Here is a 12,683-nt window from a genome sequence, read left to right on the forward strand (position 1 = left end):
CGGTTAACCTAACGGCTCTTATTACGCAAAACAGTCGACGTTTACGGTTGCTGTGTTACGCACGAAAATGTGCTGCTCCTTTCAGCAACTATTTATATACCGGCGACCGACATCGCGTATATATGTGCACGCTTATGTGAACAGCGTTACGACAGTCAATTACGTTTCATTGTAACGACATTATAGATACGTTTGCGCGCCTAATGAAATTTCAACGGGTCCATTGTATTTTCTCGATGGCGATGGCGATGGCTCTCGGTTCATTCGTTTTTCAATGCCGCGTACAGTATTCGAATCGCGTATACGCTGGCTCACGAAAGCATTCGAACGCTTACCATAGTTAGGGCAACTTTTACGTACATGTCGTATGTGTTTTTAGGAAAAATTTTTAGGTTTCATCAGTCCCGCAATGAAACACGATTGTCACGATCGCATTCGTCGAATTTGACACTGCACTGGAAAGAAGCATGTAGAAGTTACACGATATTTTTATCGCGTATTTGATAAAGAAGATTAGTACGCTATACTATGAATAAAACTAGTATGTTAAGCATACAGTAAGTGCTCGATATGGTTTGTTGATATAAAGGATAATTGATCGTTTATATATTTCTGTGAAACATGTGTAGCCAGTATATAAGGTGATAACTATATGCAATAATTCAGAAAAATGTTCGTACACTCTATAAGACGATTGTCTTTATTTAAACGCAATGAGTCATGATTATATCGGCCAAATTTGAAACCACGCTGAGAATGTATGTAGCAGTGCACGAGATACTTTTATCGCAAACATATATGTATTTGATAAAAGAAATTGGTATGCCGTGCTATGAATAAAGCTAGTATCTTAAGCATACAATAAGTGTTCGATGTGGTATCACTGAATATCGAGGTTTATTAATATAAAGGATAATTGATTGTTTATATACTTTTGCGAAACATATGCAGCCAGTACATAATGTAATAACTATATTCAGAAAAATAATCGTACATTCTATAAAAGGACTATCTTTATTTAAATGAAACGTCATATTTGTTTATCGATATATGAAAGAACAGTAACTGATGAGCGCTGTTCTACAGAAATGTTGGTACAGACGAGAGAGAAGTTCGTCACGCAAACAATAAATTATTAATATTTTGTCGAAATCTTTGCCAGTAATAGCCAGTAATCATGCAATTGAAATTCAGATTCTGGCTGTACATAAGTTGCCATCATTCATCCAATACCATATACGTATACATCGTATGTAAATTTTAAACATCAGATGATAAAAAAAGGTCAGCATTTACAACGTGCTGTAATCAGCAAACATATTGAACACTATTTAATATCAATATGTCGAAGCAATTGATTTTTGTTCGCGATCGACGCGAAATATTTTGCCATCGAGTCGAATCTCTTCAATAACGCGCCATAGGGACGTCGATTCGTTTTTGCTCGAGACGATGGCAAAAAGCGATTTTAATTAAAGCTGATTGCCAGGCGCCAATTAACGCCGCTATTGCACCCCCTCGCTCAAAGACACTAATGTCCTGTACATATCACTTTTCCACGCTGGTCATTGGAAAATCCGGTTTTCATCGAGCGATTGGACATCGATACGCGCCGCGCCAAATTTCTCTGCGGCGTTTTATCGGACGGGCAAAAGAATGAAAAAAGGGAAAAGGGGGAAGAAAAACTGCTGAAAAAAATGTCGGTACACGGTGTACCGTGGCACGATCGAACGCGTGAAAGCTTCTCGTTAACGGAAGTAGAGAAGACTCGTCGACGCGATTGGCTTTAGCCTCGGTTCTCCAGTTTCCAGGGATTCGAAATACGGAAATCGATGGTATATAGGGTCGTGGGATAGAGAATACCGGAGTTCTGTGGTAGAATATTAGATGATTAATGGTGTTCTTAAGTAGCGCTGCTGGGTTTGGCTTTAGAATTATTAATTGGATTTATTTTCTTTGCGATGGAAGAATTGGTTGGAGCAATTTGGTCATTTTAAAGATTTAGCTCGAAACTTGAATTATACTCGGTGTATGAGTACGAACAAATATGATACGAATATGATCAAAAGCTTGATTTATAAATGGGATTGTGATCGATCGACGATATGGTTTCTCCAGAGAAGATATTGGAGAATGTTCGAGCAAGAGGTACGAAGGTTCTTTTAGGGGAAAATGGAGCGAGACGAGGCATCGATGTTTTTCTTAAATAAGACACGCAAATGTTCTGTAATGTAGGACTCGACCAAAGAAACCTAACAGCTCGACTACGTTGTTCCGATCATGTTTAACTCGATTATATTTTTCTCACGTTAAAACGTATCTTGCGTTTGCGCAAAATACGATAAAGTCTTGACTCGTTCCGTTTTTCTGAGACCTTCTTGAAACATATCGCGAATTCCTTTTGTTTGCTACAATGGCAAGATTGAAATATATAAAATTCGAGGATCGTAGCAAGGTTAATAAGAGCCAACATTAAATTTTGTCAGAAGCATGTGTCTTTTCCTTTATGTTTCTTTTATGTTAAAACCAAAAAGTTTGAGATCTACTATTTCAGGAATTCTGATGGCGCTAAGATTAAAGAACCTCGATTCCTCAAACTCCTCCACGCTCTGAACATCCATCGATGCAACCTCCGTCAAACACATGCAGCGAGTGCTCTCTCTGTCTCTCTCTCTACTAGACCTACTTTCCCTACAATTAAATTTCCACTAATTCTTCGTCGTACCTTTACCATTGCTAAATCAACTCCAATTCTTTGGGAACTATCCAACGGTCGCTTGAAATGTCATTTCACCCAAATGTCGCAACCTGAGGGTGTCGTATCGACATTGGTTCACATTGTTGGTCGATCATCGTCGTACGCAGTTCTTTAGCATCGTGGTGCGTTATTCTGTGGCTAGTTGGACGCTGTCCCGAGGAAAGTCAATGTCACGGCAGACAAAAATACTGTTCGGCTGGCATCGGCTGACGCCGCGCCGTTTGAATTCTGATCCGTGACCGAGATTCTCGATCAGTCGGCGTTTCGCGGGGCCACGTAGTTGTGGTGTTGTTGTTATTGTTGTTCCTGCCTCGGGTGCGTCGCATAGCGAGGGACGTGCCTTCCGCCAAATGCCCTGTTTTACGTACTGCCTGTGGTGTTGCTGCCGTCCCCTAGATCGATACTTGTCAAGGCGTGGGGACAGGTTCGATTACGTCGAGTATATACCTCTGTATCAGGTGAACACGCTTTGTCGAGTGGCATCTGTCGTGTGATAAACGTCGGTAATTAGCCAGTCACCAGTCGGACGATTTTCTTTTATCGTTCTTTTTCTCGACCCCCTTTAGATATCTCGTTTAATCTTTTGAGTACTCTGAGCGCTTTTAGCCAGTGTTGTTATAAGTTATGAATGCATATATATCGTGTATATTCTTGGTGCGAAAGTGGCACGAAAAGAGTCGATAAATGTGTGGACAAACGAGTTTCCTTAGCTTTTTCCTCTTAATATTCTGCTTATGAAAGAGAATTCATATTTCTTCTTCCAGAGACGATTCCACGGTTTGTTGAAGTTTGAAAAAAAGTTGACATATCGTGTAACATCGTGAGATAAACTATTCTTTCTTTAGACCGTGGAAAATATTCTTTTTATTTCTAATATACGTAGTTCTGTAAAGTGTCCCTATTATTCTACAATCGTACCGTGACAAGACGATATATACGAGTCTGTTGATAATGTTGCGTTTATGTAACTTTTATATAATATTCCACACAGGTAGATATCGTCGTGATCTTTAATGGGTCAGAATTATCCTGTACGCCGTGCAAAATATTATAGTAGCCACAATAAATACATCTCTTTTTATTCTTTTTTATTTTTTTTTTTAAAGGAACGTCGATGTCCACGGTATTTAATACTCAAGGGTTAATTTTCTTTTACTTTACGCTTGTTTGGAAGAGTAAGCACGTACCACGAAGTCGATGAGGGGATTGGATACCTTTGTTCTTCCTTGTAATTGTCAGCATGATTCGCCTTCATTGTGCATTGTCTCGTTTGGTTTTAATAGCTTGAAGAGGCGTGGCGGTGAATTTACAATTGTTGCGTGCAGTTTGATCGAGTATTATTTTGTGGAATGTTTAACTTATTCGCGTAGAATGGGAAATTGTTATAACCAATGAACTTTTTAGGAGCAAAAGCTGGGCCATTACGAGCGTGTCTGACTTTCATCTGGCCGCTGTCCAATTAGTTAAACGCGCGTAAGAATATTGGACTTTAATGTACTTACGTGCTGACAAGATGTTTATACACTGTGTATCGTTCATCAAAAACTTCAGATACATGTATCTTTACAGTTTTTCAATAATTTTTATAGTTTCTTAAATGCTTACATTAATGGAAGGCAAACGAACTTATTACTCAACCCAATATCGATTACTTATTATCCATAACAACTCCCCCCCCCCCCCAAAAAAAAGAAAAAATCGCACGATCAATACCAATTAAAATTTTATCTAGAATTTTACATGGAAAATTTATAAAATACCAAAAGTGGTAGAAAAGATACGCGTAATATGCAAAAATGGACAAAATATCCAAAGTACAGCGTTCGTTATGATATTTCATAGGAGAAACAAAATTCTGTTTAGGTTTCATCATTTTCGTTTATAACCACTAAAATTCGCATAAATACGCACTGTCTCATTATAATATTTAGCGAATGAAACGAATCGTTGCTTAAACTCTGTCTCTTTAATCACGTTCGAAAAAACTTGAATTTGCATAAAGAAGCAGCTCCGATACTTAAAACGTATTTTTCGAAAGAGACTCTATATCGAAGAACGCAAACATTTCTTACTACGAATATCAGTATCGACTATTAAACCGAGCCCATCCGCACTCTATTTACGTGTCATGAAACCTCTCCGTTACGAGCTTTCGGAAGAGACGAGTTCCATGCGAACTCGTAAATTCGGCGAAGCGCAGAATTACAGGACCTGCGTGTAATCGCACAGCTGCCCACGCAGAAATCGGGGCATCAAACTGGGATCGAGCCGGTCGGTCGAGGGCGAACTTCTCCCACGAAATTGTTTCGCAACAGCGGCGGTTCGCTCGACTTGAGAACTTTCACGGGACGTGGCTGAACTTTCTACGCCTTCTGCCGACGATGTTATCGGATCTGAAGATTTATCAGAACGAACGGCCGCTCGAGCGTCACTTAATGAGGTCGAGATGAATTAAGCTGATGATGCGGGCTTTTTCGGAAACAATGGAGCGGTAACGCGAGTACTTTAGGTAATAAGCCTCTCTGTTAGAGTTGGAGAAAGTCCGAAAATGCGAACCTAGCCTTAAACTGTATTGCCGGAAGACCCTGTTCGATTACGTTTTTTTAGCTATTTCGTTAGCTGTCGAAAGTTTTGATAAATGAATTATATGTATTACAGCTGATACGAAAGGGAAGATTGCGAGGGTTGATAGAAACGAAGCGACGAAGAGAAAGTTGCTGATATTTTATATTTTATAGGAATATCTACAAAGTTTACGCATCGATATCCCGAAGTGAAAAAGCAATTTCGCAACTTCTAGATTCGAGTTGTAATTTGTATGGATTTTGTAATCGATCAAGACTGTACTGTAATTTAGAACGCGACAGAAATATAGAATATAGGTATGTCTATAAAATATAAACACGCTATATACGGTATAAAACAATGAATAAATTATTGATACGAATTATCGACAAGGCAAACAGTGCACGCAAACACGAAATATGGATAGAAAGTTACACGTGCGTTTAAAGTACGAAAATACTATTAATAAAAATTGTGAAGCAAATTAACAGCGCATCGCGATGTAAAATATGGAATTACTGCGGATATTCATGCGTTTATACGCAACGTAACGTACAAAAATCTGTCGAATCGCTCAAGTACAGTACTCGGCTGGCATTTAAGAGAATCAAACGAATCTTCGTAGGAACCTCAGTTTCTTTTATTGCGTTCGCCAAACGTGCGAATTTGCATAAAGCTCCGCAGCCAAGTAATAATAGAAATTGTAGGGAAGTCACTAAATGTCACGAGAGGGGTAAAACTACACGTGGTGGAAGACGTGTGTATAATAGAGCATATGTATATATATATACGTTCTGACGCTGTTACAACGCGATTTCGCACATCGATCAGTGGCGTCAGGACACGAAGGTCGAGCCGGCCGACAAGCCTTCGCTCGTAAATCAATTTCGAGGGTGCACTCGTGTGCGCGTCGATGCATTCCGTAATAGATTTCGACTAAACAGGTCACAGAGATCCGGCTGTCCTGAAATTTCGGTGTAAACATGCCTGTCCCGTTCACGGCGCACAAAGCGTCTCAGGAAGATGCAACATCCATTTATGAATGCGGACCTAGTAATTGGACGATGCTCCTCCACGAAGAGGTTGGGGGTTGTCGATCTTGTTGTTCAAAGCGACTGTCATTCACCAAACGCAAGAGTTCATTTAGTAAACCAGCTTCTCAAATCGTATACAGAATGCATAATAGAAGAGTAAGGGGGAAAAAGCGAAGGAATGTCGCAAAGTAGACAGCTTCGTTGAGAAAGTTCAGTTTCAATATGTTGGTCCGTTAGAGGAGGGACAATATTCGACGTATTTAACTGTTTTATGGTTTATAAAACGACGTTGTTGAAGAAAAAGAAAGAACGATTAATAAAGTATTAATTATTTTTATCTGTGTCTTGTTCCTGTACTGGCGAGGCATTCCCTGTTTCGAACCACTACACGAAATTTCTGAGCAAGATATTCTTCGTATTATAATTATTGATTCGCGATAGTTGTGCAATCCCAGTTCTCGGAAATAAAATGTGTTTTAAGACGGAAAATCATGAAAAACGATCGTTCCTCGTTTTTTACCCTTTGCCTATCGATTCCTGCTTCTTTTAAATTTTATATCTCGCTTCGTTGCATTTTGGGTGTTTAATACTAACTTTTGGATCGAAGTAACCGCGTCGTGAAATTTTAATCTTCAATGTGCAATCGTAAGAATTATTTGATCGTGCAGATGGTAATTCAGATCCACATTGATTGATTGGTTAATTTTTTTGGCAACAGTAATGGACAGTAAATTGTGGAGAATGTAGGACATTAGAATTTGTGAAGTTCAGCGTACACTGTATTAGTCAAATTGCTATATAATTTTTTAATAAACGCAAGTTTCCCTTATATTTGTATTTATCAGTGTTAAAAAGATCTTTTTGTATTATTTATTTTATTCTTTAATACTCGATAAAAGGAAATGATATTTTTCCTTCTATGCACGATATGTATGAGATTGCTTTCTTTTCGATCGTGTAGCATTTGCTATGCATCAGTCTGTGGCAACACGTATGAAAAAGATTCGAGTGAAATCTCTGGCGCACATCGAAAATGGAGAAGGCATCGTTCCAGCCAAGACTTTTCTCATTACGGATGTTGAATATATAATCTTCCATCCTATATGCACTATAGTCAGTCCATTCCTCGCTATTATTCAGACAGATCAGCTTACTCTTTATTCTTTCATTACTTATTATTCGCTGTTCGTTCTACATAATGCAGTTTTCCATTTGTTATGAAAAGCAAACGAGTAACATTTATCTTTGTTCCACACGATAACAATTTATATTAATCGCGTATGTAACAATTAGAAATTTCAAAATTCGTTCGCGTATCGCAAAGCATATATGAATAAAATTACACGAATTTAAAATCATAGTTTGACTCAAAATAAAGGAGCTCTGTTAAGGCTGTGCGAAAAGTTTTTGGACATCGATATTCTTCAACTTTTTACTTTTATTTCTCATTAAAATTATAGCGTGGAGAATAAAATTATTTTGTATTTCTCTTCTAAATATTTTGTATAAAATTACTTCTATTATTCCTGGATTTTCAATATAAACGTCTCGTACAAAACTATCGTTACGTACAAAGTATTTTTCTGAAATTAAATAATTTTACCTAAGCTTCGAATTGCTTAACCCAAGTCCAACAACGCCAGTACTAAACCAAACGAGCGTTAAATTAAGAATTGCGCAATCTCTCGGTGAGATTTACCGTATAGTTTATTACCATAGAGTTTAAAATTGTAGCCCGATACTTGATCCGATACGTTTATTCATTGGCGATAGTTATGACACCTTTGAAATAGTAATATCAGTATCCATACGCATGATAATAATCCGTGATTAGGACACACGTAACCCGTTCGTTCGTTGTAAGCGGTAAATATACTGTGAACGTTGAAATACGATGAACGTCACTGGGCAATTGCAATTAAATTACCAAGGAAATTAGCCTGCACTGTGGATAATGCATTCGTGAACATAGAGAGTCACGTTGCACGGACAAACTGACCCACTCTCAGCGTATACAGGGTGTTCCTGCGTTAGATATCGAATTAGGAATTAGTTAGACTTTCGTAACTAGATTAATTCTCTTTATACTTGGCCATTAGATTAGGTTTCAGGCATTTTGCATAAACTTTGATACTTGCTTCTTGCAGCTTGTTTCTCCGTTCAGGTATATCTAGCAAACGTTTGTTAAATATTTTTGCTCGATGGAAGGAAAAGGAATATTTTTCACGATCCTGTTCTCCTCGTTTCTTCCTCGCATGTTTGCATCTCTTTCGATATCTTCATTTTTTGGACGCTTTACTCATAAAAAGCGTGGGATACCGGAAAGGTAGTAAAATTATATCGGATACTAAAACGAGATATTTCAAACTATGCATATTTTAATAATATCTACTCGAATATAATGTCCATTTCGTTTTATACGAAGACCAACAGGATTAAGACCTAAAGAGCCCACTTTCGGTTCGTTCTATTATAAAATAAAAAAAAAAAACGAATTCATCAGATTCAAGTCTAAATTGCAGTGTTCTTAGGAAGACAAATTATCACGCGTAAAATATAAAAAGTCCATTTGCAATCTATCTTCTCATCAAACAATTTCCGTACATAATTTTACACCTGTTAAGTTCAATTTTCACTTCCAATTTGTACATTTAATTTAATTTTCACTTTCGAAATAAAGATCCCAATGTTTAATTAAAACTTAACAGCTCTATTTTCAGCCTCACTTACTATTTAAAAAAAAAAAAGAAAAGAAAAAAGTTCTCGTTTAAATGGAAATTACGATTTCCCACTTTGCAAGAAGAATCGCCACGTAGAGGAAGAAATATTCCCGAGCTTCCTGGCTGCGCGGAAATTTTTCACGCGGCCGAACAGCAATAAAGCGGAACGACGTGGTCCGTGCTGAACACACGGTATATTCGAAAGATTTACATTTTCCGTCCAGCAGCGGACAATGTTTCACGGGGGGAGGTATGATGGGGCTAAGCGGCCGTGCATCGAAACAATAGCGCGAGACGGTCGCATTTGCGCGGGATGCACACGTATCGCTGCTGCAGTTTCTCGTTATTGTTAGCGCAAGGCACGATACATAAGTGCATGCGACGTTCAAGTTACGTGAAAGCTCTGTCTGGCCTCGTGTTTCCAGTCAGACGGTGCACCTTCCGCGATACAGCCACGAGATTGCATGTTTCGTTGTCTTTCTTGCCTGTGATCGACGCGGCTCGCCTGTTAAACGCTAGTCATTTACCACCACACCTTGTAATTTCTTCTTTCGATCGTTTCTCCTTCTGGGTTAATCTACTTGTTCGTTAAGTGGAAGTTGCTGCAGCTGCGATCCACGAAATTCGACGAAATTAAAACTCGCTGGATTTTTTTACTGTCGCGATGATGACTGACTCGAGAGACTTTGTCGAATAATTGAATCTGTTATTGATTGTTACGGGCATTCGCGAGGTTTTTGGTTGACTAATTGAAAGTTAGAGTTGGCAGATTTAAAGGAATCGAAAGTCAATGGCGGAATTTTTTAGTATCGTCGTAACAAACGAATTTGTTTTTGACGAACAATTTAATGTATCGCTTGACGGAGGGTTGCGCGCGGTTAAGAAGGTTTTCGTTAAGTAATTGTATGCCAGGGTAGAGAGATTTAAAGGAAGTAAAAATATTTTGAGAATAATTTCATTTCGACGAATAATTTATTGTGTTGTTCGCTTGACGAAGATTTGCAAGGGATTGGGTAAGTTTTGCTGATAAAATGGCCAGTTATCTGGACATTTAGAGTTACGTAATTTGCTTTTGTTTGGCTTCATAGGACTTATCTAAGAGGTTGTAAAAAGCGGTAAAGAATTATTACTGGCAATTTAGCTTCACAGTCTCTATTTAGAGTCGATTGGATATCGTGAAATTTGTAAGAGGGAAAGGGGATTTTATCGAATGGAAAGTTTGTATGGATTTTATAGTTTTCCAGCATTTTGAATTATTGGACATTAAAGCGAATTATATCGAGACGTTTGTTCGCTAGAAGCGATCAAATCGACTTTTATGTCATTTTCAGTTAATAGACCTGGCAAATAATTTTTCCTTTGTCTATTTTGTAAAACATATCATCCCCATTTTCGTTGTAAAAAATCTCATCCTAATATAAATACATTTTATTCGATTAAACCAAAATTTAATCATATTCGCCGATAATTCGAAGAAAAATGTATGGATTATGATGTTAATCCACGATGTGTTACAATGAAGTCGGTAAAGCGTGGCGTGGCAACTTGGATCTCTTTGTACGCGTCAGCTGCTCCTTTATTTGTCCAAGAAGAAGGATTTGCCCGTGTTAACAGAGCTTCCACCTGGTAGCGTCTTATCCGTCTTCCCGCTCATGACGGCTAGCTTCTTGTAAACAATTTTGTTTCCTGTTCCTCGTGCACCGTGGAACGCTATTTCCCCGGAGGCAAGCCGCAGGAAATCGAAGAGACAGCGACGGAAGAAATAGGGGACAATTTTTCAGAGAAGTTCAGAGCCGCGAAGTAACACCGTGAAACTATACGGAAAGTCGTACATACAGACGTTCGAGGGTTGAAATACGTTCCTTCGCTTTCCTTGTACCTCTCACTCCCTCTTTCTATTCAATAACTTGCAAAATGACTTATTACGTTTGAGCGTATGGGATGTCGTTTCCATCGAGTTCCAATTTGCCGAACAAATACCAACCAATTTGTCCATATTCTATTGAACTATGGAGAAAAGCAATAATTGCGAACAAGTATCAAACGGTGTTCTTTGTATCTTTGAATATTTAGCCGAATTTACATTGTTCACGTTGGAGGATCACTGCTGTTTAAAAGGACGTTTTTCGCGATGAAACGTGCACGGTGAAACAATGGAAATGCGGCTTTACTCGCTGCTCGACCAAACTACCGGCCGTATCTGAACCTACCTTTATCTTCGAGCGCCGTTTGTACTTTAAATATTTCAAGACTTGGTTGATTCATCGTCCGTATCAATACGTTTTGCATAATTTTGTACGAAGCAAGTTAGGAAACAATATCTGCCGGATTCGTCGGGCAGATATTGCGAGCTATCAGTGTAAGTTATGTAAAACACGTTCGTTTCCTCGGTCGTTCCATTCAACCGATGATGTGAAAATTGCATAGCGTTACGTAAGCGTGGGAATAGTATAGCGAGATGGATTTTAGCAGCGATGGGAATACGGCTCTTTGATTTACTTGTTCCGCCGGATTGCCACGATTGTTGTATAACCAGCGAAATATCGTAGGGAGCTTTATTTCGTTACCAAGTTAATCACATTGACCTCTATTCCCATACTTTCTCGATCAATGATAAGTCATTATAAATTCTAATATCGATGGCGAGCAACTAAAATCCTATTGTGTTTATTGTAAACGGTATATCAATATTATAATGGGCTTACGTTTGTAGCGATTGTTTGGACCGCACGATGCCGTGTTATTTTTTAAAGAACTCCTCCCATCAAACCACTTTTACGTGTCTTCTACTTACTATTTTTATTGCATATATTTAATATTAAAATCACATAAGAAGAGGAACTTTGGTAACGTAAAACTAACGAAGAATATATTGCATTTTTAAACTCTTCCTCTATAAAGCATGAAAAATGTGACTTGCTACGCGTCAGTCTTCTGTGATCTTCGCACAAACTTATTACACTAAAAATAATCTAACGATCGTTGCAATTAAGATGGAAATAATTCGAGTAACATCTACGCCAAAGGAACAACACTTTAACTGTTTTATTTTAATTATCAACGTGTACCAAATTCACCTCTGTTACTATCGAAGATTCAAAAACGATAAAGGCACGTAAGATGGTTTCATCACAGAATGTGTAAAGAAAAGACGAATAGATTATCTGTTTTAACACAGATATGTAATAATAGGGAGGCACATTTGCATAATGGCGGTTCGCTATTCGCCTCGTTGGCCGGTTGGCCAGGGGGCTGCAGCGAATTATGTCGTCGAATTGCCAAAAACCGGTGGAGCAAGTAGACGCCCTCCTAGCGGTGCATGGCAATTCGTCGTACTTGACCAATTGATCCTTCTGCAGAATGCGTTTTCATAGAAACGGTGTCTGTTGCTTTTGCAGGTCGAGGCCGGTGACGTCATACTCAGGGTGAACGAAGTCGATGTCAACCGATTCAGTACTAAAGAAGGTAAGAAGACCGACCTGCTTTAGCCCCTCTCTTTCTCTCTCTCTCTTTCTCTCGCGATATAATGCACATTCGCCCAAGTGCACTCGTTCTCTCTTCTCTCCCTTTTCCTCCCCCCTTTCATGGTTCCTGCTCTTTTGCCTC

The 12,683-nt window shown here is 38.7% G+C and overlaps 1 protein-coding gene and 1 long non-coding RNA gene across 15 annotated transcripts in view; both read left to right on the forward strand.

The window, feature by feature from the left end:
• Positions 1-12,683, forward strand: part of LOC126924445 (PH and SEC7 domain-containing protein) — an 82,848-nt gene that overhangs the window by 39,215 nt on the left and 30,950 nt on the right. For 9 of the 14 annotated variants that reach the window (XM_050738920.1, XM_050738916.1, XM_050738921.1 and 6 more), the window contains one exon: positions 12,476-12,542. In XM_050738920.1, coding sequence (XP_050594877.1) covers positions 12,476-12,542 — 67 coding nt within the window. Of the gene's footprint in view, positions 1-2,977; positions 3,217-9,419; positions 10,091-12,475; positions 12,543-12,683 lie in introns of those variants that run through there. The other 5 variants (XM_050738923.1, XM_050738918.1, XM_050738919.1 and 2 more) reach the window with 5 other exon arrangements.
• LOC126924461 (uncharacterized) lies at positions 3,223-4,395 on the forward strand. The gene is made up of 2 exons (XR_007713533.1): positions 3,223-3,749; positions 3,865-4,395. It is a non-coding gene; the product is annotated as an uncharacterized LOC126924461 (long non-coding RNA).

This window comes from Bombus affinis, chromosome 14, assembly GCF_024516045.1.
Source record: "Bombus affinis isolate iyBomAffi1 chromosome 14, iyBomAffi1.2, whole genome shotgun sequence".
Taxonomy (NCBI): Eukaryota; Metazoa; Arthropoda; class Insecta; order Hymenoptera; family Apidae; genus Bombus; species Bombus affinis.